This window comes from Bos indicus, chromosome 16 (assembly GCF_029378745.1).
Source record: "Bos indicus isolate NIAB-ARS_2022 breed Sahiwal x Tharparkar chromosome 16, NIAB-ARS_B.indTharparkar_mat_pri_1.0, whole genome shotgun sequence".
Taxonomy (NCBI): domain Eukaryota; kingdom Metazoa; phylum Chordata; class Mammalia; order Artiodactyla; family Bovidae; genus Bos; species Bos indicus.
The window spans coordinates 61,689,049-61,715,214 of NC_091775.1; the positions used below are offsets into that span (position 1 = coordinate 61,689,049).

The window sequence follows — 26,166 nt, forward strand, 5'->3', positions numbered from 1 at the left end:
TCTGGTTGTCAGACACGACTGAGCAACTTTACTTTTACTTTTCACTTTCATGCATTGGAGAAGGAAATGGCAACCCACTGCAGTGCTCTTGCCTGGAGACTCCCAGGGACTGGGGAGCCTGGTGGGCTGCCGTCTATGGGGTTGCACAGAGTCAGACACGACTGAAGCGACTTAGCAGCAGCAGCAGCAGCCTCTGGTTGTATTTGAGAGTTGGCACTTTCCAGCCTCCACCTTCCCTGTAAGAGGTGTGGCTCCATGCATTGTTTGTCACTGCTTTTTGTGCCAGGGTCTTTGCTGACTTGCTTCTGCCATAGCTGCTGTTGTCATCTGGATTGTGGGCTCTTCCCTTGTGTCAGGGCTCCTCTTGAGACACAGGACCTGCTGTGGGGAGAGGTGATGAAGGGGGTGCAGGTGGGGTAGTGGGCTTCTCAGATGCTGGAGGGACAGGGTCCCAGGCCCCGCTGCCGCTCCCGCCTGCGGCCGTGGGTGCCAGGAACGGTCAGGTGGCCACAGTTTCGTGCACCGCCTTCCTTGTGGCTCCCAGGTTCTCTGCAGCTGTGTGTTCACTACCTCACCCAGAGGGCCAGGACTGCCAGCATGGACTCTGCAGTTCCCCCGCTTCTCTGTGCATTTCAGTCCATCTCCCTTTGGGTGTGTAGATGTGTGGAATTCTGCAGTGCCCTGTTGTGCTGGGCAGAAGTACGTTTTTTGAGTTGTGGCTGTTTCACTGGATATAGACTGAAGGAGCGAGGCAAAGGTAGTCTTTACTACTCTACCATGTTTCTGAAGTCTGAAAACCGTGTTCTTCAGTTTTAATATGTTTATGTGTCGATTTATTCTTATTTATCCTACTTTGTGGTTGATTGGAATTTTTATCTGTGCATTGTTACTTTTCGTTAAATCTGTCTAATTCTTAGCCATTGTCTCCTCAGTTACTGTCTTTTCCCTATATTCATATTTATAGCCCCCCTTCTGTTTCTCTCTTTTTGTAGAACCATAATTAAAAATATGGTAAACCTTCTCACTTTACCTGCCATATCTTTTAACCTCTGTTCTGTAATCTATATACATTTCTGTCTTCGGTGTTGCATTCTGGGTAATTTTTCTAAATTATCTTCCACTTTACTAATTTTTTAGAAATTTATTTTTTAATTGAAGGATAATTGCTTTACAGAATTTTGTTGTTTTCTGTCATACATCAAAATGAATCAGCCATAGTTGTTTATTTTTTATTTCTACCTAATCTGTTATTGAATACACCTATTAGGGTTTTGGGAGAAGGTAATGGCACCCCACTCCAGTACTCTTGCCTGGAAAATCCCATGGACAGAAGAGGCTGGTAGGCTGTAGTTCCATGGGGTCGCTAAAAGTCAGACACGACTGAGCGACTTCACTTTCACTTTTCACTTTCCTGCATTGGAGAAGGAAATGGCAACCCACTCCAGTGTTCTGGCCTGGAGAGTCCCAGGGACGGGGGAGCCTGGTGGGCTGCCGTCTGTGGGGCTGCACAGAGTTGGACATGACTGAAGCAACTTAGCAGCAGCAGCGTTAGGGTTTTGAGACTTCCCTGGTGGCTCAGACGGTAAAGCATCTCTTTACAATGTGGGAGACCAGGGTTCAATCCCTGGATTGGGAAGATCTCCTAGAGAAGGAAATGGCAACCCACTCCAGTATTCTTGCCTGGAAAATCCCATAGACGGAGGAGCCTGGTAGGCCACAGTCCATGGGGTCGCAAAGAGTCGGACATGACTGAGCGACTTCATTTTCACTTTCATTAGGGTTTTACTTTTGGTTATTATTACTCTATTTTTACTTTCTAATTTCTAATTCTAATATTATTATTATTATATTTTTACTTTCTAAAAGTTCTCTTGATTCTTTAATTCTGCTAGATCGATTTTTAATAGATTGCAGATCTCTGCAGAAGCTTTCAAGTTAATTTCATTTTTTGTTTGTTTTTACGTGTAGTAAGTTTAGTTGTTTTGTAATTCATCTGGAAATTCAGATATCTAAAGTTTCTGAGGTTTTGTATTAGTTATATTGTATTTGTGATTTGTTGTCTCTTTATATACTTTTATCTTTGCCTATGTCCTGCTCATTGACTTTTAAAACATTTTTTGTAAAATTGGTTGGAATATAGATTGAGTTTGCCTGCCTCCAGAAATATTTGCATTCTCTTCTGCCACGCACCTAGCAGTCTAGAACCATGTTAATCCAGATGAACAACGTGAAGATTTGTGTACCACCCAATTGGTGTGAAAATTGAGCTGCAAATCCATGTGAAGGCTAATTTATTTCTTTTTTTGCCTTATTCTGAGCATGTATCCCTAGGGACTCAACTTAATAAACTCCTCTCCACTCCCTATCATGGGTGGATACTGGCTTGAATTTCTGTCCTCTGACCTGTAACATCATTGAAACCGAAGTTCAGATTAGTCTGGATTAGCAGATAACCTTAAGACGAAAATAGTTCCCACTTTCCCTTTAATTTTGACCTGGTAATTTGTTACTCTTTTGTTCGTTCTCTGATGCTTTTTTGGACATGTTTTTAAAATATTTTATCTAAAATTTTTAGTTTCTGTGAGAGGGTTGGTCCAATAATCTAACTCAATCATTTCCAAACATGGAATTTTTTCATCACATTAAGATAAGTTTTCCCCATAATCCCATTTTCATCATTTTTCCTTTATTCTACCTTTTCTCATCCCCAAATCATAAATATCCTCAAATGTGTTATTCTGTTTTCATGGTTTGATTTTTCCACTAAAATCTTTAGTTCATTAGGAATTCACTTGTATTTGTGGTTTGGTTTTTATAATTGATGTTTGAATCTGTCATCTGAATCTCACATCTTGATTGTATTTCAGGAACATTGGACATCCAGAGCTGTTTTGCAGTTCCAGAAGTTGTGTGGCTTGAAGCCATTAGTAGGGGTAGTGGATGAATATGTAGATGGGATCCTGAACATTTTCCTGTGTGACACGTCCTCAAATGAAGATGTCTATTTCCACCATGTTTTGAGGACAGAGGGTCATGCTATTGTATGCCGAGAAAATGTCCCTTCTAAGGTGGAACAGTCTGAATGTATTTTGTAATGTATTTTGTTTAATCTCAACCCTTCAAGGTATAAGAGAATTTAATACAGAAGGTTATTTGATTGATTCTTTAAGAGACATCTGTGAGGTGCCTGGCTTACTGAGTGCACAGCACTTTCTTAATTTTCACATGACCACAGAAAATTACATTTGGCTTATTGTCCTTTAGAATGTGAGTGCTTTTATTTTAAATAATGGAGGATTCTGTCTTACTCCCAAGTATTTAACTCTCTGAAGTTTTCTTAGAGAAGAGCAACACTCTCTTATTTTCAAATTGATAACAGTGTCTACATCAACATTAATATTGGTGTTGATCATTTTTGTGGCTAGCAAGCACTATCAGTATGGGGAAAATTCTATTAAATTTTAGAAGATAATACATTTCCACAACATTTGAGGATTATGAAGTGCTGTTTCCATTTTTTTCTGAGAAACTAAACTCTTCCTCCTCCTTTTTCTTATCCTAGGGTTTCAGAGACCTCAACCCTTTAGCTTTATACACTAAATCCAGTGTGACGCCTGAGGACATTGTCCTGAAAGAGCTGGGCTATCATTCCCAGCAGCACTATTTTAATGAAGACCGAGAGATCAGTCCACAATCAAAAGAGAGTGACTTATATACCCTGGTAAGAGGTTTTTGCAAATACTGTCATATTCTTTTTATTATTGTTAATATTTAATGAGTACTTACTGTATGCCAGACACTATAAAAGGCACTTTTAATATATTATTTAATACTCATAAAATGCTTGTGAGGTAGTGCTTAGTTGCTCAGTCTTGTCCGACTCTTTGCAACCCCATGGACTGTATCCCACCAGGCTCCTCTGTCCATGCAGGTTCTCCAGGTGGGAATACTGAAGTGGGTTGCCATGGCCTCTTCCAGGGGATCTTTCCAACCCACGGATCAAACCCAGGTCTCCCACATTGCAGGTGGATTCTTTACCATCTGAGCCACCACAGAAGCCCAAGAATACTGGAGTGGGTAGCCTATCTCTTCTCCAGAGGATCTTCCCGACCCAGGAATTGAACCAGGGTCACCTGCATTGCAGGCAGATTCTTTACCAGCTGAGCTACCAGGAAGTTGTAGTGACTATAATGAACCTTATTTTAGCAATGAGGAAACTGAGGCATTTGCAAACCTGGGGAAGTTTGGAAACTACACAGTAATCTCAACAGTTACCTTGTCTCTCATCATTTGCTGGTTTAAACCTTCATTTCAGCCATGCTTTTTCCTGCATAATTTCTCTCATATGCTGAATTCTGCTGCCACCTTGGTGCAGTTGTGACCTTACCTGCATGGATCCAAATGCTATTTTTTCTTCCCTCTACACACTTCAGATGTTTCTTGAAGTGTTCTCATTTCTAACTTTTTCTGTAAACCTTGTGGCAACTCCTACCCACAGTAATAACAATAATATTGTTATGTATTATTCCATACCACAGTTCAGTTGCTCAGTTGTGTCCAACTCTTTGCAACCCCATGGACTGCAGCACGCCAGGCTTTCCTGTCCATCACCAACTCCCAGAGTTTGCGGAAACTCATGTCCATTGAGTCAGTGATGCCACCCAACCATCTCATCCTCTGTCGTCCCCTTCTCCTCCTGCCTTTGATCTTTCCCAGCATCAGGGTCTTTTCAGTTCTTTGCATCAGGTGGCCAAAGTATTGGAGTTTCAGCTTCAGCATCAGTCCTTTCAATGAATATTCAGGACTGATCTCCTTTAGGATGGACTGGTTGGATCTCCTTGCAGTCCAAGGGACTCTCAAGAGTCTTCTTCAACACCACAGTTCAAAAGCATAGTTCTTGGGCACTCATCTTTCTTTATGATACAACTCTCACATCCATACATGACTACTGGAAAAACCATACCTTTGACTAGATGGACCTTTGTTGGCAAAGTCTCTGCTTTTTAATATGCTGTCTAGATTGGTCATAGCTTTTCTTCCAAGGAGCAAGTGTCTTTTAATTTCATGGCTGCAGTCCCCATCTGCAGTGATTTTGGAGCCCCCCAGAATAAAGTCTCTCACTGTTTCCACTGTTTCCCCATCTGTTTGCCATGAAGTGATGGGACCAGATGCCAGGATCTTAGTTTTCTGAATGTGGAGTTTTAAGCCAAACTTTTCACTCTTCCTTTCACTTTTATCAAGGGGCTCTTTAGTTCTTCTTCACTTTCTGTCATAAATGTAGTGTCATCTGCATATCTGAGGTTATTGATAGTTCTCCTGGAAGTCTTTATTCCAGGTTGTGCTTCATCCAGTCCAGCATTTCTCATCATGTACTCTGCATATAAGTTAAATAAGCAGGGTGACAGTATACAGCCTGGACGAACTCCTTTCCTGATTTGAAACCAGTCTGTTGTTCCATGTCCAGTTCTAACTGTTGCTTGTTGACCTGCATACACATATCTCAGGAGGCAGGTCAGGTGGTCTGGTATTCCCATCTCTTTTCAGAATTTTCCACAGTTTGTTGTGATCCACACAGTCAGAGGCTTTGGCATAGTCAATAAAGCAGAAGTAGATGTTTTTCTGGAACTCTCTTGCTTTTTCGATGATCCAATGGATGTTAGCAATTTGATCTCTGGTTCTTCTGCCTTTTCTAAAACCAGCTTGAACATCTGGAAGTTCACGGTTCACATACTGTTGAAGCCTAGCTTGGAGAATTTTGAGCATTACTTTGCTAGCATCTGAGATGAGTGCAATTGTGCGGTAGTTTGAGTGTTCTTTGGCATTGCCATTCTTTGGGATTGGGATGAAAACTGACCTTTTCCAGTCCTGTGGCCACTGCTGAGTTTTCCAAATTTGCTGGCATATTGAATGCAGCACTTTCACAGCATCATCTTTCAGGATTTGAAATAGCTCAACTGGAATTCCATCACCTCCACTAGCTTTGTTGGTAGTGATGCTTCCTAAGGCCCACCTGACTTCAGACTCTAGGATGTCTGACTCTAGGTGAGTGATCACACCATCGTGATAAAAAGGTAACAGGGACACGTACTGTACTTGTGCTGTGTGGCAGGCGCTGTTTCAGTCCTTGCACGTACTAGTTAATTAATCTTCACAACCACTTTACCAGGTTATTTCTTTAAGATCCCCATTTTAGATATATGTAAAGTGATGCACATTAGTAAGTAATAAGTTAAATGACTTTTCAACAAATGAGCAAATAAATAGACATGTCTTCAAAGTCTCTCATAGTCCTCATGGCAATAAGTACTGAGCTAAAAATACAGGTTGGGCTCAGTTTGAGAGTCCCCAAATTTATTTTTTCTGGACATAACAAAGCTTTATTCTTTGAATAAAATATGAAAATATTTTTTGTAAGTATGTTTTATATATATGACTTTTTAAATTATAGGGATAATGTTGTTTTGTTAGTGGACTTGCATTATTAGAAAAGATAAAAAGGAAAGGCTATTTTGCTGTACACCTGAAACTAACACAACATTGTAAATCAATTATATTTCAGTAAAATTGTTTTTCCAAAAGACCATTTGACTATTGGGAGATTAACCTACTCTGAAAAATGTGTATGAATGTTTATTGCTGCATGTTTAAAGCAGTATCAACATTTTAGATTTCATTTTAGTTTAAAGCTAGTTAAAATTAATTGGGCTTGTTTAACCTGTAAAACTTTCTGAAATCTGAATTTTTGTTAATTCTTATTACTTGATTAGAACAGTTATGTTTCCTGACTCTTAACTACTGAATTGAACTTTCAGCCTTAAAAGTTTTTAGAATATCTTATCATCACTGTGTTGATGTCTTTAAATAATCATAGTTCAGTCCTAAAAATGAAATAAGGACATCTTTTCTGCAGAGAGATAAGGCCTAAAGCTTCTCTCTTGTACCCCAGCCTGTATTTTAACATGCTATATACACGCATAAACCTACCTCTATACACCTTGTTGTTGTTCAGTCACGAAGTCGTATCCAATTCTTTTGTGACCCCATGGACTATAGCCCACCAGGCTCCTCTGTCCATGGGATTCTCCATGCAAGAATTCTGGAGTGGGTTGCCATTTCTTTCTCCAGGGGATCTTCCCAACCCAGGGATCAAACCCACGTCTCCTGCATTGGCAGACAGATTCTTTACCGCTGAGCCAGCAGGGAAGCCCCTCTATACACCTGATTCCCTCTAATCCTTGCTTTTCTTTTAGGCATCCTAACAGTTTGATTTATCTCCTTTATTACATGTTCTCAGACATCTTCCTTCTCCAGTATTATTTTGGTCAATGTGACATCTCTGTGTTGGCTCTACACTGAGGGTTGTGCTGTGATTATCTGATTGTGTATCTTCATGCTATATTTGAGTTCTTTTAGAGCTGGGCCCCTGTTGCATTCATCTTTATACCCACAGAGCTACCCTGTACACATTACATAATATGTACTCAATATTGTTAACCTCTGCGTGCATCCTCAGTCGTGTCTAACTCTTTGCGACCCAATGAACTGTAGCCACAGGCTTCTCTGTCCATGGGATTCTCCAGGCAAAAATACTGGAGTGGCTTACCATTTCCTCCTCCAGGGGATCTTCCTGACCCTGGGTTGAACCCATGTCTCTTATGTCTCCTGCATTGGCAGGCAGATTCTTTACCACTGCACCACCTGGGAAGCCCTTGGCCTGAACTAATTTAATGGGATGGGAATACCTAGGGTCAGTGCATAAAGTTAGAAAATAATGTTGCATATACATGAACCGTAGTGAAAAATTGCCCCCAGAATTTATAGGTGGGGGCAATTTTGGAAACAGCGTTACTATAGAAAATAAAATAATTTCTCTTTCTTATCTACTAGCAAGATATTAATGATGAAAAGACTTTCAGTCACCTTGGATCAGTCACCTCAGAGGAGCCATTAAAGGATTCTAAATTAAATTCTTTGAAAATACAAGATAAGAGCTATGAAGAAGATCCAAAGTGGTCCATCCCAGAGCTAAAGGATCTGAAAGAAGAAAATGAGGTAGGAGAAGGGGATATAGCTTTTTAAAAATGTAATTAATAAATTAATAAGTGAAGGAGACTGAAGTAAAATAGCTCTTTATGCCCTATTCATTGTGGTGCCATCAGAGCATCTCCCACAGATGAATTGCAAATTCTTCAGTGATGACCAAGACCAAAGTTTCAGCAATGTAGCCTCAATCACAAAAAAGAAAAGCCAATATCTGACTTCTGGGCAATTTTGAAGAATTATACAGTGATGTAGAAAGTAGTATTGAGAAATTGTATTAGGAAGACCCATCAAGAAAAATGTTTGACAGCTCTCTCCAGAGGACATATTTTTAATCAAATGTCCATGGGCTCACAGCTTTTTTCTTTAAAAAAACAAACAAACAAAAACAGCCAAATGTTTATGTACACACAGCTTAGAGTTCCCCATAACCCCTTCCCCTTCATTTCCTATTTCACAGAGCAACGATTTTCATTTAACGTCTTCCTTTGGAATATGTCTCTATTTCTTTCATTAAATTGCATCCTTATATTGTTATTGCCTTATTTTTCAGTTTTAAGCATGTATGGCCTTCCCAGCATGAGAGATGAAGGTTTAGTTCTGTTTCATCTCTTGTCCCCCACCCCAGACAAAAATACCCTGTCTGTTCTCTCATCATCTTACTAATATATCGAACTTTCCATTAGATCACCATTCATTCAATATTTTGTTATTGTGACTCTGTAAATGCTATATACAGTCAAATAATATGTGATGTCAAGTTTTCCTTTCCTGCATAACTTTTATTTTCTCTGGTGTTAATACTTCTTTCCAAGTGAATATACAGTAAACAATTGACTTTGTACTCAGAGTACTGTCCTATCAATTTTAATACATGTATAGATTTATGTAACCACCACCATAGTCAGGATGCAGAATGGTTCCATCATCTGAAAAAACTCCCTAATGCTACTCCTTTATAATCACATCTCCCCAAATCCCTAATCCCCTAGCAAGCATTTATGTTTCCCGTCACCATAATTTTACCTTTTCAGGACTGTCAATTAAGTGGAATCATGTGATATGTAACTTCCCAATAGAAGCGTCTTTGATTCAGCATAGTACCTTCATTTAAATCATTGCATGTACCAGGAGTTCATTTCTGTTGATGATGAGTAGTATGGTATGGATGTACCACAGTTTGTATATCCATGCATCCATTGAAGACATTATGGTTATTTAATGTATGAATTGATCTTCTATATTTTGGTATGAATAGATCTTTTATAAATATTCATGTATAGGCATTTTAATAAACGTAATAAGAGTTGGATTGCTGGCTCATGTGGTAAATGTATGCCAGATTTTTCCAGACTGGCTGTACCGTTTTGTATTTCTGCCAGCAGTATATGAGTTCCAGTTGCTCCATATCTTATGAGCACTTGATATTGTCAGGAATTTTTAACCATTTTCATAGGTGTGCAGTAGTAGTATCACAGTGTGGTTTTAATCTGCATTTCCCTAATGACTGTGATATTGACCATCTTATCAGTGCTCATTTGCCATCCACGTGTATTTCTTGGTGAAATGCCTGTTAAAGTCTTTTGCCCATTTTTTGAATGATTGAATGAGTTGTTTGTTTTCTTACTTTTGGGTTTTTAGTATTCTTTATATGTTCTGGATAGCCCTTTGTCAGATTTGTGATTTTCAAATATTTTCTCCCACTTGTAGCTTCATTCTCTTAATGGTATCTTTCATATAGGAAAGGTTTTTAATCTTGAAAAAGTACATCAGTTTTTTTTTTATGTACTGTGTTTCAAAACATCTTGATTTAATTTTAGTATAAGGGGTGAGATTTAGGTTAAGGTTATTGGTTTTAGTGCTATTTGTTGGAAAGACTATGCTTTTTTTTTTTTTTTTAGACTATGCTTTCTCTATTGAATTTTAAAATATTTTTTGATGTCATATCTTACATCTTTTTGTTTTAGGAATCTCTTAACTACTTATTGTAGATACAGACAATTTTACTTTCAACTTTCCTACTAGCTTTATAAGTAGTTGATCTGTTACCTTTACCATATGTTTGCTTTTACACATTGAGATTTTTCCTATAATTTTTATATGTCTAGTTGTGATCTTTTCTGCTTTAAGAAGTCACTTTAACATTTCTTGTAAAACTGATGCTGAACCCTTGTAGACTTTTTGATAATGGCCATTCTGACGAGTGTGATGCCTCACTGTAGTTTTGATTTGCGTTTCTCTAATAATGAGCAACGTTGAACATCTTTTCATGTGTTCATTAGCCATATGTCTTGTCTTTTTTGGAGAAATGTCTGTTTAGGTCTTCTGCCCACTTTTTGATGGGGTTGTTTGTTTTTCTGGTATTGAGCCTCATGAGCTGACATTAAATGAGTGGCTCTTGTTTTCATTCTCACTTTATACCCTCAATTCTAAAAAAACTTCATAGGAGTAGTTCCTGAATTTTTGCAGTATTTATGGTATAAGTTTGGGTTGCTTCTCAGATTTTCCTCCTAAAAGCTCAGGATTCCACTTTCTCAGGACTACTTAATAAGTTGTCCCTTGTCTGATTTCCTGTATCCAGAACATAGGTGATGTTTTCCCCTCTTATTTCTCTTTGACTGTAAGTTTATACCTTGAATCTATTTTATTTTGGTGCTGTGTCAGAAGGGGAGAACGTAATGAATTGTATATTGAAACTGCCATCTTTACCCAGAGTCAGGAAAAATTGTAAACCTAAATTTCAAAATGTATTCATATAGGAACAATAAATTAAAGTTTTTCTAATTAATTAAATTAATTAATTAATTTAGTTTTTCTAAATTAAATTTTTTTTCTCATCACTTAGGATGAGATCCCCACTGGAATGCCATACCTGGAGTCAGTAACCATAGGTGATGATATTTGGGATGAGAACTGGTTACCTTTGCAGGCTAAAATGGGAAAAGAAAGTGATGCTGCCTCCCACTTATTTACCTCAAGCCTTGGTGGAAAGAAACCATATCCATCATGTAAAGAAATACCACAGAAGGTTAGATCCTTGGGAAAACATAAAGAAAAATTACTGAAAAAGGAACTGTCAATGTAATTGTCCAAGCCTCAGAAAAGCTGTACATACTGCATTTCATGTGGATTTCTCAGACAGTGATTCAGAAGAATGCATTTCCTGGACCCTCCCTCCCTGCAAAGAAGACAGTGTTAGGGATGGAGACAGGATGAAATGGCAGAATAAACTGGACATATTGTGTCTATCTACCCTATCAGTTATTATGATTTTTGTTTTATCGTTGGCACCTAGTCAAGGTCTTAGAAACTAGAAATAGAGTGTTTTCCCTAATTTAATTTTTGTTGCGCTAACCTTATAATGTCTGAATCTGAGTGTATGTACTAATATTGGACCCTACAATTTGGCAAAACTAATACAATTATGTAAAGTTTAAAAATAAAATTAAATTAAAAATAAATAAATAAATTTTAATTAACTTCCCATTGGCTACCAGGAAGAAGATACATCAACACTTAAGTTTCTGCTTGTTATTTGTGCCATTTTAATACTGAATGATTATAAAAATCATCTAGCCATGAAAAATGTATTCAAGATGATACTGCAAACAGCACCATACTTATTTTTATGAGATCTGTGTATTCAGAGGAATTCAGTGTGTTGGGTATGGACCAGTAAAGCAAGAGGGAAAACTCACATTGATATTAGAAAGTTAATATCTTTTCTTGTTCAGTTAGTATACACTACCTCCTTGCCTTTACCTTGCCCAGGTTATCCTCCATAGGAATCACGTGGCACTGTATCTCCGTTTAGTGTTGCAGTATTTTTTTTTCTCTGTAGGATTGGTGTTTTTCTACACCCAAAGATATATGGGATGATTCATGGCAGCCTTCAGGCCTTGTGAATGGAATGAAAGTAGAAGTTCAAATACCAGAAGGACTGGGTGCTCAGGAAAAACATATTGACACCACCAGGATTCAAAAGGTAAGTGTCTAATGAGTATTACTGTGACAAGTTTTTTATGAGGAAGTGCTTTCAGTTTTAGAAGGTGAGATTCTGGTGAATGATCCCTCTCTCAGCATTTGGTGGACTACATATATGTAAAAATGTATGTTTATTTAAAAATTAATTTCAGTTATCTTACTGTAGTTATTCATCTCTCCAGAAGAAAATTCTGAGCCTAGAATTAGAAGATTGATTAAACATTAGGGATAGAGAAAAACAAGTATTTTCACTTAGCCATACATTTTAAGTTCTGTATCTGCCCAATCATCTAGGCTGGTTTTTTCTTTTTTGTTGCCTTAGTGGAAAGCACTAACCCTGGAATAAAATCCATTTGTTTTGTGTTTCTCAAATATTTTATGAGCATCCTGAAAATAGAAGGACAACTTGTGTGGATCATGAAATTTGGCTAATGGTCTCTGTACTTTTGTGCAGTACACTGAAAATGAAGGACTTCATGTCTAGACTTGTTAAAAAAGCAGAGTGGTGGACGATGAACCTTCTAAGTGATATATTTTCTGCAGAATGTGATTACTTTGCATGAGATTATTGATAAAGTATGCTGTATTACATAAAACAGTCTGTTCTGTAAATGTAGGTTTCTTAAAGCACAGATTTAGTTTTAAGATAAAGTTTTCTGTTTTGTTTATCCATGCATCAGCTGATGAACATTTGAGTTATTTCTGCTTTTCTGCTATTATGAATAATGCTGCTGTGACGTGTGTATGTGTTTCTACGTGGATGTATGTTTTCAGTTTTCTTAGGTATATACCCGAGAGTTGAATTACTAGGTTCTGTGGTAATAAATCTAGGCTCACTCCCCCCACCCCCAGTGGCTCAGCAATAAAGAATACACCTGCAGTGTAGGAGACACAGGAGATGTGGGTTTGATCCTGGGTTGGGAGGATCCCCTGGAGAGAGGAATGGCTACCTCCTCCAATATTCTTGCCTGGGAAATCCCATGGACAGAGGAGCCTGGTGGGCTACAGTCCATGGGGTCATGAAGAGTAGGTCATGACTGAAGCAACTAAGCGTGCACACGCGCGCACGCGTGCACACACACACACACACACACACACACACACGTGGTAACTCTATGTTTAGTATTTGGAGGAACTGCCAGACTGTTCCAAACATTTGCACCATTTTATATTCCCACCAGCAATCTAAGAGTGTTCAAATTTGGTCCACATCTTTGCCAACACTTGTTGTTATCTAGTTTTTTAAATTATAGCCATCCTAGTGGGCATGAAGTTTTATGTTATTGTGGTTTGGGGCTGTGCTTTTGATTACATATGTTAATGTTTTATAAATCATGAACATATTTCTTGGAAGTTGCCACTAACCTCTGGTTCCATAAGGGTATATTTTCAGACAACGGTGAAGGAGTTTTTCATTGATAACTATAGAGCGAGAATCTGGCAGAGCAATGCATCTTGAACTACAGTGTTCATAGTGATCACCTGAGAACCTTGTGAGACTGTAGATTCTGATTGAGCAGATCTGGGCTGGGGACTAAAGTTCTCCATGTCTTAAAAGCTTACAGGTGATGCTGATGCTGCTTGGTGGTGAATCACACTTTGAACAGCAGCGCTCTAAACTGCTCTTAACTTTTTACTTAGGTGCTTAAACTGACCACAGGTACTTGCTTTCATAGTGGCATACAAATTTAGTAGGCATTCACCTATGTTCTTTTCTTTTTTTCAGAGTGAAAAAGTGTCAGAATGCATCTTAAATGTGTTTTAGCAATTTGTCTTTCTTCAAAATCATATTTATCAGGAAAGGAAACAGATACAGCTTTTAGAAAACTATTTCTGATTTTGACTGAAGGGAATGGTAACCCACTCCAGTATTCTTGCCTGGAGAATTCCATGGATAGAGGAGCCTGGTGGGCTACAGTCCATGGGGTTGCAAAGAGTCGGACACAACTGAGCAATTAACACATACTTTCACACATTGCTAAAAATAGTCAGCAGGGCTTAGTGTAAAAACACTTGCCTGGGAATTCTATAATTTAGAGCTTAATCTTTACCACAAGTTTGAGCAAGTTCCCTTTTGGGGCCTTAGTGTATCCATCTGCAAAAACTGATTTTGACTAATGATCTTTCCAGCCATAAAAGCTTATCATATTAATGTTTACTTAATTATCATCGAAGCTTCATTTTAAGAGAGAATAAACTTAAAGGGTAACTAAAGCACACGTGTGAAATTGCATAAATTAAGCAAAAGTTTGAATCCAGGTCTTTGCTTTCCTGAAGTAGCATATTATATGGTAAGGTAACTATGTGGGCTTTAGGAGATTTCATTTTTGCTGCCCACAAAAAGAAGCACAGCCATTTGTATATAATGTAATTATATAAGCCATATCCTTGCCTGCCATGTTTAAAAATGAACAGGGTTTTTTGTCATGGAAGAGAAAAGGAAAGCCAGCTGATATTGAATGTCTTAACACACCAGTCTAAAGAACATATAAAGCTACATTTTCTATTCGTATAATTTTTGTTTCAGTTTACTCTAGGCAGATCCCCAGACCCTAAGCCACTTATGTGGGTTTATTATGGCAACTCCTAATGAGGCCCGAGAGTTGGTGATGGCCAGGGAGGCCTGGCGTGCTGTGATTCATGGGGTCGCAAAGAGTCAGACACGACTGAGCCACTGGACTGAACTGAAGGAGGCCCATCTAGTTGTGTTAATGCCCGTTGCCGTCACTTTATCTTCTAATGCCAGTTAGAAGATAAATGCTCTGAGTCACCCTGGACTGTAACTATTTCAGCAGTGCTCTGTAGGAAGATATAGGATCCATCGATTAAAACTTGGCACTTCATTCACTTTAGCCCAAATTGAGGCTTTGTTTGGGGATTCCATCTTTTCCTCTCAAACCTTGGTTCTTAGTATTCCGTTTTGTCATTTCTCCTGAGGAGCCTTCCTTTAAAGCTGTTGTGTTCTCCTAGCGTGTTGTTGATGTTGCAGACGCAGTTAATGCCTCCTCCACAGGCACCCAGAGGCCAGGTTCTGTTTCCCTAGCTGAGAACCATGAGCTCTTCAGGGACAGGGATTGTATCTACTGGAGGTGGTGTGATGGAGCAGAGAGTGCATAGGCAAGCCTGAGTTTGCATCTCTGCCTGTCCCTTACTGGTTGACACTGGATAACTTGCTCTGCCTCTTGCGAAAAGCATTCTGCTAAGTGAGAAAAGCCATAATACAGAAGACACAATGACACGTAAACTAGAAGAATGTTTTGATGTTTCAGTGAAGAAACATGTGCCAACTGCCCGGCACTGTGCCTGACACTGAGTGCTCAGTGCATGCTCTTTCTCTCCGTTTCCTGCCATTTTCCCCTGGCTGTGCATAGCAGTCCTGAGTACCAGGTTTGCTCATAGTATGTGTTCAGTAAACACTTCTTAAATTCATGGTCCCTCAGTTAGAGAAGAACTTGTTTTCCAGAGAGTATCTAGACTCTTAAAAGTAGGGAGTTTTATTTATGATATGAAAATATTCTTTTGTATATAAATGAGGAAACAAAACAGTTCTTACTGTTAAATTAACAGTGGCTTTTAATGCTTTTGCCCCAATTCTGTAGCAATCAAATGTCAAGAGTGCCTCAGATTCTCCTGCGTTGCCCAAACTGGAGGAGTTCTACATCTCTCTTATCCAGTCACAGCAGTCGGCAGAAGGCAGCCAGTTTGAGCCTAGCAACATTCAGACTCCACCAAAGCAAATTCAGCTGTCCTCAACTCCCACATTGGTCAATTCTGGGTCAGGTAGGTTCACAGGCAGTTGACAGATGCAGTGGTTTGCCGTGTTGCTGAAAATCTTGATTTATATTTTTCAGAACATAACTTGAAAAATTATAAACGTTAGCATTTGTCTCAAATCCTCGTGTTATTTTTTTGGACTTAGTTCTTCCTTTTTACTTTGCCACTTTTCTTTTTTTCTGCAGTTTGGGGAGATGGTCAGGTTTATGCACCTTAAAGTTTGCCAGCTTTTAAGTATGAAATTCTGTGAGTTCTGACAGATGTGTACAGTCCTGTAGGCAGCACTGCAATTATGATAACAGAACATGTTTGTCAGTCTGAAAAGCTTCATGTGTCTTTGCAGTGATTCCCTCTTACTCCTCGTCTCATTAGCTTTCCAGAATTTCATATAAAGGAAATCATAGTATGTAGTTTTTATGGCTGCCTTCTTTCACTTAGCACAGTGTTTTAGAGATTCATCTATGTTGTCGCCAGTGTCTGATGTTTTTTCTTATTTACTGCTGAGTAATACACAGTAGTATGGACATACAACAGTTTGTTTATCTGTTCACCAGATGATGGATTATTTCCAGACTTGGGTCATGAATAAAACTGCTGTGAATGTTCAGCTCTTTGTGCAGACATGTATTTTTTATTTCTATTCATTAAGTACCTAGGAGTGGAATTGCTGTGTCATATGCTGACTGCATGTTTAGCTTTTTAAGAACTGTCAAAATGTTTTCCAAAGTGACTGTGCCATTTGGTAATCCACATCAGCAATGTACTTGATTGTTGATTGCTTTGTAATAATGCCAACATGCCATATCTCCAATCTTTTCAGTTTTCCAAGTTTAGTGGATGTGTAGTGGTATCTTACTGTGGTTTTAATTTACACTTCCCTATTTACCAGTGACGTTGACCATGTTTTCCTGTGTTTATGTGCCATTTGAATTACCTGTTCAAGTATTTGTGCATTTCTATTGGATTATGTTTTTATTCGCTTGTAAAAATTCTTCATTATAGACACAAAACCTTTGTCAGATGCTTATATTGCAAATCTTTCCAGGTATATGGCCTGAGTTTTCATTTCCTTAACAGTGTTCTTGGAAGAGCAAGTTTTCCTTTTGATAAAATCAGATTTGTTAATTATTTTTTCTTTATGGTTTGAACTTTTTGTGTCCTATTTAGAAATCTTTCCTAACTCAAATAATTAAGACTTTCTCTTACAAAAGTTCTGTAGTTTTAGGTCTTACGTTAGGTCTGTGATCCAGTTGTTAATTTTTGTATGTGGTGTGGTATAAGGATCAATGTTTATTTTGATTGCATTTAAATATTCAATTGTTCCAGTATGGTTTATTGAAAAGGCAGTTCTTGCTCCATTTAACTGCCTTGATGTCTTTGTCAAAAGCCAATAAGTTGTGTATGTGAGAGACTATTTCTTGACTTTAATTGTGTTCTCCTGAGGTTATGTCTGCCTTTATACCCCTGTCTTGATTTCTGTGGCTTTATAATAAGTCTTGAAATGATACAGATTTGTTCGTTTTTTTTAATTGCTTTGGCTATTCCAGGTCATTTTCTATATGAATTTTAGGATTAACTTAATTTCTACAGAAAGCCTGCTAAAATCTTTATTGAGATTAAAAAAAAAAATCTCTAGATTAATTTGGGGAGAAGTGACGTGTTAACAGTATTGAGTTTTCTTATCTATGAGCATAATATAACATTTTCTTATTCTGTGCTTAGTATGTTCTTTTCCTGTCCGGTGTATTTTTTATCTCAGAAGTTCAATTTATAATCTCTAGGGTTGTTTTTTTTTGTTGTTTTTTTCTTTTTTTTTTTGTATCTTCCCTCTTTCTCCTCTGCATACTCATCATTCACTTCTTGAATACGTTGAGTGTTCTTGTGACAGCTGTTTTAACAGCCTTATCTTGTGATTCAAGCATATGTATCATTTCTGCATTCTGTCATCTGTCATTTCTGAACTGGCTTCTACTGAATGGTTTTTATCTTGATCACAAGTCATATTTTTCTGCTTTTTTGCACATCTGATAGTTTTTTATTAGATGGCAGGTACCGAATTACACGTTGTTGACTGGATGACTGAATCTCTTTTTCTTCTCTCTTTCCTTCCTTTCTTCCCTCCCTCCCTGCTGTCTATATAGTATCTGTCTATCGTTTGGGGGTAATTAAATTATCTGAAATGGATTTGATTATTTCTGCATTTATTTTAGATTTCACTAGGCTGATTAGAAAAGCCTTTAGTCTGTCGGTCCTGCTAGGCAGTACCTTTCTGAGGGTATTGATGGGACTTGATGTCCTACAGGTGTCTTTACACTGTAGCTGGTGGGAACACAAAACGTTTTGCCCCAACATAAACTGTAGTGATTGTTATGCCTCCTCCTTTCAGATAGGTTTTCTCCCTGGCCTTGGTGGCTTTCTCACAGGCATGAGCCAGATCACTTCCCAGCCTAAGACTGCACGCGGCCTCTCTGCAGGTCTCCGGCTGCTGCTTCCCCATAGCTAGCTGCCTTTGCACTTGTACTTCCCCACACGGATTCCAGCCACCTTTGTTGTTGTTTAGTCACTAAGTCGTGTCTGACTCTTTGCAACCCCGTGGACTGTAGTTCTTCAGGCTCCTCTGTCCTTGGTGAACTCCAAGCTCTGTCTTCTCAGTGCAGTGAGACCTCCAGGCTCAGTGTGGACTCTCCCTCCCTGTACTTCAGCCTGGACTTTATCTTGACAGTGAACTCAGGCGCTCCTAAAGCTTACTCCATTGGTTTCCCATTTCTCAGGGATTGCTGTCACGTAAGCTTGTTGGTCAACGTCTGAGAGCCGTTGTTTTATTTATTTTATCCAGTTTTCTACTTGTTTAAAGCAAGAGATATTGCTTTTCAATCCCTGTTAAATTAGCATCATGTCTGGAAGCTGAAGTTTTGTTGCACTCTTAAATTCTTTCATGTGTCCCTGCCTTCATATTTTTATACCTTTTAAAATCTGAACTCATCAACGGCTTCATGTAAAACCCATTATTTCACTAGGATTCATCATCTCTTTTTCACTTCAGTGAGCATTAATGATAGTCTTGTGTTCAGAGTTTTACTTTTTAGAATACCCTGTCAAATTCTCCTTAATTTATCACAAATGTATGGCACATATATCACACGCCTAGTGTTAAAGATAGAAAGATGGATAGGATATTAGATTGTGCCTGCTTTTTCTGAGTTTTTTTTTGAAGTCTGTAATTTTAGAGTCTAGAGCAGTGCTTTTCGGAATGTAGTCAGCATACCAGCATTTGTCTGTGAAGCATTTGTGATGATGGACAACACAGTAGCACTTCACTTAGCTCACCTAGGTTTTCTTTCCTAAAGCAGGACTTTCTTGAAGGAAGCAGTGTGTTGGCTTAGGTGCAGGCACCAGCTCCTCCCATCGTAGGCAGGTAACAAACAATTCATAGACCAGCTTCTTCAGTAGCCCTGGTCCAGAGTACACGCGTGAGGTGCCTCGTAACCTCCTCTTTGCTCTTAGGACCTCTTGGCATTGGCGTTCCCAGCAATTTGTCTCATGGAAAAGACCCTTCTTAGTTAAACTAATTCCCAAGGAATTCTTTTTATGGCTGATAATTGGTTTTTGGAATTTCTTAGCAAACACAGTCTTGTTCAGTTTTGTTTTTACCCCAGCAGATGTGGAATTGGAATGACTTTGGCAATAAAGAAGGCCTTCTTTTGCTCACTGCTGGAAGGAAATAGGACAGCTTAAGGGTTCTTTCCTGGAATTGGAATTATATCCAGTTTATTTTTATAATGTCCTAGAAAGAGATCTCCCCTTCCTTGTTTACAAGTACGTTTTTCCTCTCATCTTTGACCTCACTCTGACCTTCCTCCTCCTTTGATCTCACACTGACAAGAATTTATCTCGATGCATGATCCCCCATCCTCGTTTCCTTTCCATTGTTGACTGGTTTCTGAGCTTCATTCTCTCTTGATTTGCCATTGGTAACTTCGCCACCTAACCTTAAGATGGGATTTCCTTGGTGGCTGAGTGGTCAAGAGTCTGCCTGCCAATGCAGGAGACGTGGGTTCAATTCCTGGGTCAGAAAGATCCCCTGGAGAAGGAAGTGGCTACCCTCTCCTGGAAAATCACTTGGACAAAGGAGCCTGGTGGGTTACAGTCCATGGGATTGCAAAAGAGTCAGATGACTTGGCAATTCAACAATGACAACAACAACAGATCATAAGATCATTATAACAGGTGTTAGTAAAGATGTAGAATGGGAGAGTGTGAGGACCTCCTGAAAAGACCTTTGTTTTCTTTCTTTTTCAGTGGAAGGCTCCCCAGAGAGCCTAGAGAATGAAGATTTTTCTAGTAGCTCTGCTATTACAGTGTTCAAAGATACAAGTCAGGGAGCCGTGGACCAGCTCTCTTTGATTTTGTCTCCCGAGCACCAGATTTCTCAGAAGTTCTACATTCCTCGAAGCACAGCCACTGCTGCCTTAGGAGCTGCTGCAAGGCTCGCCACATCCAACAGCCTCCTGCACTGGTACCCCAGTGTGAAAAAGATGGAAACATGAGGGCGGTGGGGAGGAAAGTCAACCAGAGGCTTAGGGCGTGATGCCTTCCCAAGTCAAACCAAGAGGAAGTATTGAGACAAAAACAGTATTTTGTTGACTAAGTTTCAAGACCAAGTTGGTGCCTTTGTCTTTCTGTGCAACCCTTTGTTAGCTTTGTTATGCTCACACTCCCCTTTGTTGTGTAGGTATTGATTTCTAACATTCATTATCATTTTCATTGATGATGTTTATTTTTCTTAGAGTTTTGTTCTCCTTTGTTCAATGTAGAAGTTTAAAGGACTTTTTAGTTTCTGTGTTTCTATAAATGTTTTTCTTGTATATCTCAAGACTGATAAATGTAAGCTGAAAAACTAATGTTTTGTGATCCATACTTAGCAAAAAATTGTCACAGCTCTGTCTCCAGAAAGAGGATGACTGACTTCTAAGGCTGCTTTTCCTCATTTGAAAACTTCTATACCATAGAGAGAATCTACGGCTCCAATCTTCGCCGTCATTAATTCTTTGAAATACTAGGATCACTAAGAAAATCCACACCATGAATCTTTGGTCATGTGAAACCTTTTACATTAAAAAAAAAAAAAAAAAAAGATGAAGCTGTCTTTCAGTGTAGGCAGTTTCTTGAAGACTTAACAAGAAAATTAGAGACCAGTTGTTGAAACTGAGCTGAGCCATCTCAGTCATCATAGTTCTCTGGCGCCTTAATGTAACAGTAGCTAAACAGTGGTATTGTTTAAGCATTTATAGGGCATGCATTTATAGAGCACTTGTGAAACACTCAGTCATGTCTAACTCTTTGTGACCCCATGGACTGTATAGCCTGCCAGGCTCCTCTGGAGTGGAGAGCCATTCGTCCAGGGATCTTCCCAACCCAGGGATCAAACCCAGGTCCCCCTCATTGCAGGCGGATTCTCTACCATCAGAGCCACCAGGGAAGCCTGCATTACAGAGCATGATGTTCTCTGAAGTCCAGTTTATTATAGGAAATTCTGTTTAGCTGATAGTGTAAACCATCAGGAGAAAAGACTGAAAGGTGAAATTAAAGAATGTGAATGATACCAAATTCTTTATGGTAAAATACAAGACTTATCCCCAGATTAAGAAAAAAATCCAATACAGAAGCATTTCTTAGTGGTAAAATCAGAGAAGGAGGTGTGAACTACTGGCCTGCTGCATATGACTAGATCCTCATGCCCCTAGCCCCTCTTCTAAAGCCTCTGCTTTGACGTTAAGCGGCAGAGCTGGCTCCTAGTTCCTTTCTTTCCTCCTGCAATAAGGAATGTCTCCTCTGTTCTGCTCAGTTAGTCAGCAAAATGTCTACTGAGGAAGGGGGTGAAATGAGAGTAAATATCAGGGTACATTTAAATGTAGAGTATTAATGGTTAAAACTTCTTTCTTAGGATGAAGTGATCATGAAACAAACCCAAAGTCTCTTAACTGCTGAGTGTTTTGGTTTAAAAACCTTAGTGCATTTTTAATGCAGTAAAAATTTCAAATCCAGATTCACCTTTCAGTTCAATTCAGTTCAGTTCAGTTGCTCAGTCATGTCCAACTCTTTGCGACCCCGTGAATCACAGCACGCCAGGCCTCCCTGTCCATCACCAACTCCCGGAGCTCACTCAAACTCACGTCCATCAAGTCAGTGATGCCATCCAGCCATCTCATCTTCTGTCGTCCCCTTCTCCTTCTGCCCCCAATCCCTCCCAGCATCAGGGTCTTTTCCAATGAGTCAACTCTTCGCATGAGGTGGCCAAAGTATTGGAGTTTCAGCTTCAACATCAGTCCTTCCAATGAACACCCAGGACTGATCACCTTTAGGATGGACTGGTTGGATCAATTCTAATATATCTATATCAATGATGGTATGCTAATTAACCAAAAAAATGTAATCTGGAAACATCACTGATAGTTGACCCAGATAGAACAGGTTTCCCATTTGGGTTTGGGGGGTTTTGTATCAGATACCTTTATTGCAGAAGGCAGTCGAAGAGTTATATGGAGGGTCAATAAACAGTTAAATATCACTTTGACAGTTAAATGTCATATATGAGACTCGACTGTGATATGAACTGGAACAGCTGTTTTTCATATGTTTATGTAATTATGCACAATTTGTTTCTAAAGAAGAAAACTCATTTGAATGATTGTTCAGAGAAAAAGGCAAGTTTGAGTTCTATTCTTCACTTCTCCAGATGGACAGTCACTGGGTTCCAGGCAGAGTGAATCTGGTAGAAGCAGTCTTTACATATTTAGTATGTCAGGTTGTAACTCTCTGCTGCTGCTAAGGCATGTCAGTTGGGTCCGACTCTGTGCGACCCCATAGACGGCAGCCCACCAGGCTCCCCTGTCCCTGAGATTCTCCAGGCAAGAACACTGGAGTGGGTTGCCATTTCCTTCTCCAGTGCATGAAACTGAAAAGTGAAAGTGAAGTCGCTCAGTCGTGTCCGACTCTTAGCGACCCCATGGACTGCAGCCTACCAGGCTCCTCTGTCCATGGGATTTTCCAGGCAAGAGTACTGGAGTGGGTTGCCATTGCCTTCTCCGAACTCTCTGTGCTGCTGCTGCTAAGTCACTTCAGTCGTATCCGACTCTGTGCGACCCAATGGATGGCAGCCCACCAGGCTCCCACCTCCCTCGGATTCTCCAGGCAAGAACACTGGAGTGGGTTGCCATTTCTATAACAGCACAAAACTACCAGCAAGAACCCTGCCAACACTGGGTAACCTGATGGTGACTAATTTTACACTTTGCCAGTTACATGGGGATTATGGAATCATTGTGTTATTAAGGCTCTTCAGAATAATTTGCAAATGACCAGATCATTTAGCCAGAGCTATCTCAAACTGATGAGTGTCAACACACTTTGACTGAGGCCTGTTGAGTAATGAATAGTTAAGATCTTATTTAAATTAGAAGAGTGAAGGAATGAACCTTTGAGAGGCTTGTACAGTTTGACTACTTGACTTTGACTAAGACAGCCAATCTGCCAATAGGTTTCCCTATCTTCTCCCATAAGGTAGGCTTTGTTTGGTGGGTAACTGAAGTAGCTCAAAGCATCAAATTTAATAGATCATTTGAAAATGAGTAAATAGGTTTCTGTATATGGGCAGGAGTAGCAGTAAGAAATGTTGAAAAGATAGGGAAATGTTCATGGTTTAGGGTTAATTGTATTTTATTGTCAAAAGATGGGTTGACATCTACTACACTTAGAAAAACTGCAGTCCCCTCCCCATATTTTTGGTGTTAAGGTTAATCTATTAGAAGTAGTGGCAGTCCCCAAGGAATGTGAAGTGGGCAGTGGGAGCCTGAGGTATGTATTGAGGGCATGGGGGGTTGAGAACACACAGGAGAATCCTGGTCATAAACGCCTTAGGTTAGAAGAAAGAGTGGCTTTACTGTTAGCCACTCAGGTTTTAACTCCAGTGGCTTGTAGTCAGCACCCCTCTCCTGTCCAGAAACACACCATGGGAAGTCAAAAGAGCCATGCCAGCTGCACCAAACCATGCCTTTTCTGTCTCACTCTCGCACATTTGAGATGCCAATTGTCTGTTTCAAGGCATGGGGATGACAAGAGACTTCTGCCTGCAGTCAGGCATGTCCAGCCTAAAGACTTTGTAGGATTTTGATGTAGAAGGGATGTCAGATAAGGAAATTTGAAACCTAGACCGACTGACTTGCCTGTGGTCACACAGCTTAAATTCCCATGTCCGCTGACTCCTAGCTCAGGGAGCTTTCCATGGGAGAATAATGCAACACCATCTGTGTCATATCAATGATTTGATGCCAGAAAACATAGTTTGGTATTTAAGTCCAAACGAATGGTGGTTCTGATAGGTAGCTGAGCAATCCCTGGTGTTGGTGGGGAAAGAGGTTGATCTACAAAGGTACCATGTTCTTCATTGTGTATAGCTTAAATAACAGTGGGCCAGTTCTGCAGCTGAAGAATCTGGACAGGGGCATCTTTGGGGATGAGAAACTAGAATCTTACAAAGCAGTCCTTCTGAGACTTCCTATTAGCATCTGTACTAGGTAGCAAGGCCTTTCTAACAAACTTTTGATATCTTTTCAGAATTAAATTTGTTTTATTTATATGTACAGTGCTACATTGTTCATAATTTTGCAGGAGCCATCACCAAGACATTTAAAAGATTTCATTTCCTATAGTCCATTCAGATTATGATGTTTTCCAAGATGTCAGCGAAGGTGCCTATTAAATAAATTTGTCCACATGCTTTGAACGCAACCCTATTTCTAACAGCTAGGTGTCATTTGTCTTGGTCACCAGTCAGCCGAGTAAGTTCTTGGTGTCATAAGCCTTTTGGAACCAGAATACCTTAATCTTTGCTGTTCTTGACACCATGGTAGACAGAAATTGTTTTAGCTTTTCAGTCGAGGACTTCTTTAGTATTAGAATCATCCTGTACCACTTTTCCATGAAATTGAGTGTTTGATGTACCCCAAAACTGAGTAGAGAACTTGTTCAGAACTAAATTTTCTTGGTTATAAGCATAAATTTCAGGAAATGCTTTTATTTTTCTGTTTGGTATAAACTTTGTTTTATATTTCTGTTACAATTTTTTAGTATTTTTTAATTTATGGAAAATGTTTATATAGGAACCAGTGTTTACTTGGTTATTATTTCTGGTGCAGTTTAGATAAAAATTTGATGAGGAAACCAAGATATGACTCTCTGCCCTCTAAATTTCTGTTATAGAACTCATGGGAAGTTATTGGGCTCAAAGAATTATGATCAGCCTAATTCTTGGAGTTTGAAATAGCATTTTGTTTGATTTATTTAAATATTTATGAAGTTGGAATTTGTTTTGTCAAAAATGTTGAGGTGTTTTTTGTGCTTTTTGTTGTGATGATTCTGCAGGAATGAAAATTTCACTTAAATATGTGACCTAAAGAACTTAATTGAGTACAGTGCAAAGTTCCATTATACAGTAAAAGCAAAGATTTGACATTCTTCTTGACTAAAATGTTTGTCTTCATTTTGGGCACGACCTCTTTATTCTTCACATACTTTGACTTTTGTGAACCTTTGCTATCCTGTAGCTAAATACCTTAATTCCATGAAATTGGAGATTCATTCACACTGGAGCCTTTTAAGTACTTAGCAGCTACTCAGAGACTTGTTTTCTTTCTCTTGTTGACAGCAATGTTATCGAATCTTTGTAAATTGTCTCCCAGTTTCTTAGATGCTCTCTGGGGACTCTTCCACATGCTGAACAGCAAACCTCATCCCATCCTGCTGTGACTGGGGTTCAGTGCTGTTTCTGTCACTTCCTGCATTTCCTGATTCCGCGTACAGAAACTTTCCTGCAGCAGCTCTTCTGCCTGGAGCATAGTGTTTCCAGGTACTTCTCAACTCCATGTAGGCAATGTCTGGAACAAACTCTTCCTTAACCTGTCATTCCACAGGACCATAGTAGAAACCAAAGACTGAGCTCAGTTCATTTCTTACTGCAGCAAAGGACTTCTTGACAAAAGTATCCTGTACTACAGTACTGTTACTCATATGTTCTGATAAAAAAAATCTCTTCTCATGGCCATATATATGACAATACCTGTCAATTAAGTGACTGTATATGTAACATTTAGACTACTATTAGGCAAAATGGATTGTTTTGCCTAATTGTTCCTTATTTTGCCGCAGATTGTTCCTTATTTCCTCCTCATGATACCTTTCTTCTAATGGATACAGGTCTTTGCCTAGAGGGATGAAACTTCAGCAGACATATCACAAGTTTATCCTCTCTTTTCTGAATTTTAAAAGCAATAACTTCTCTTGTACTGATCAGGAGTGGGACAGAGGCCTGTC

At 39.2% G+C, this 26,166-nt stretch overlaps 1 protein-coding gene across 2 annotated transcripts in view; it reads left to right on the top strand.

Moving 5' to 3' along the window:
- TDRD5 (tudor domain containing 5) overlaps positions 1-21,974 on the top strand; it is a 79,871-nt gene extending 57,897 nt beyond the window's left edge. For both annotated transcript variants that reach the window (XM_070768518.1, XM_070768519.1), the window contains exons 12-18: positions 2,868-3,068; positions 3,563-3,721; positions 7,888-8,052; positions 10,886-11,068; positions 11,882-12,025; positions 15,624-15,804; positions 20,098-21,974. In XM_070768518.1, coding sequence (XP_070624619.1) covers positions 2,868-3,068; positions 3,563-3,721; positions 7,888-8,052; positions 10,886-11,068; positions 11,882-12,025; positions 15,624-15,804; positions 20,098-20,345 — 1,281 coding nt within the window. In that variant the 3' untranslated portion in view covers positions 20,346-21,974. The remainder of the gene's footprint in view (positions 1-2,867; positions 3,069-3,562; positions 3,722-7,887; positions 8,053-10,885; positions 11,069-11,881; positions 12,026-15,623; positions 15,805-20,097) is intronic.
- Positions 21,975-26,166: the final 4,192 nt, after the last annotated feature.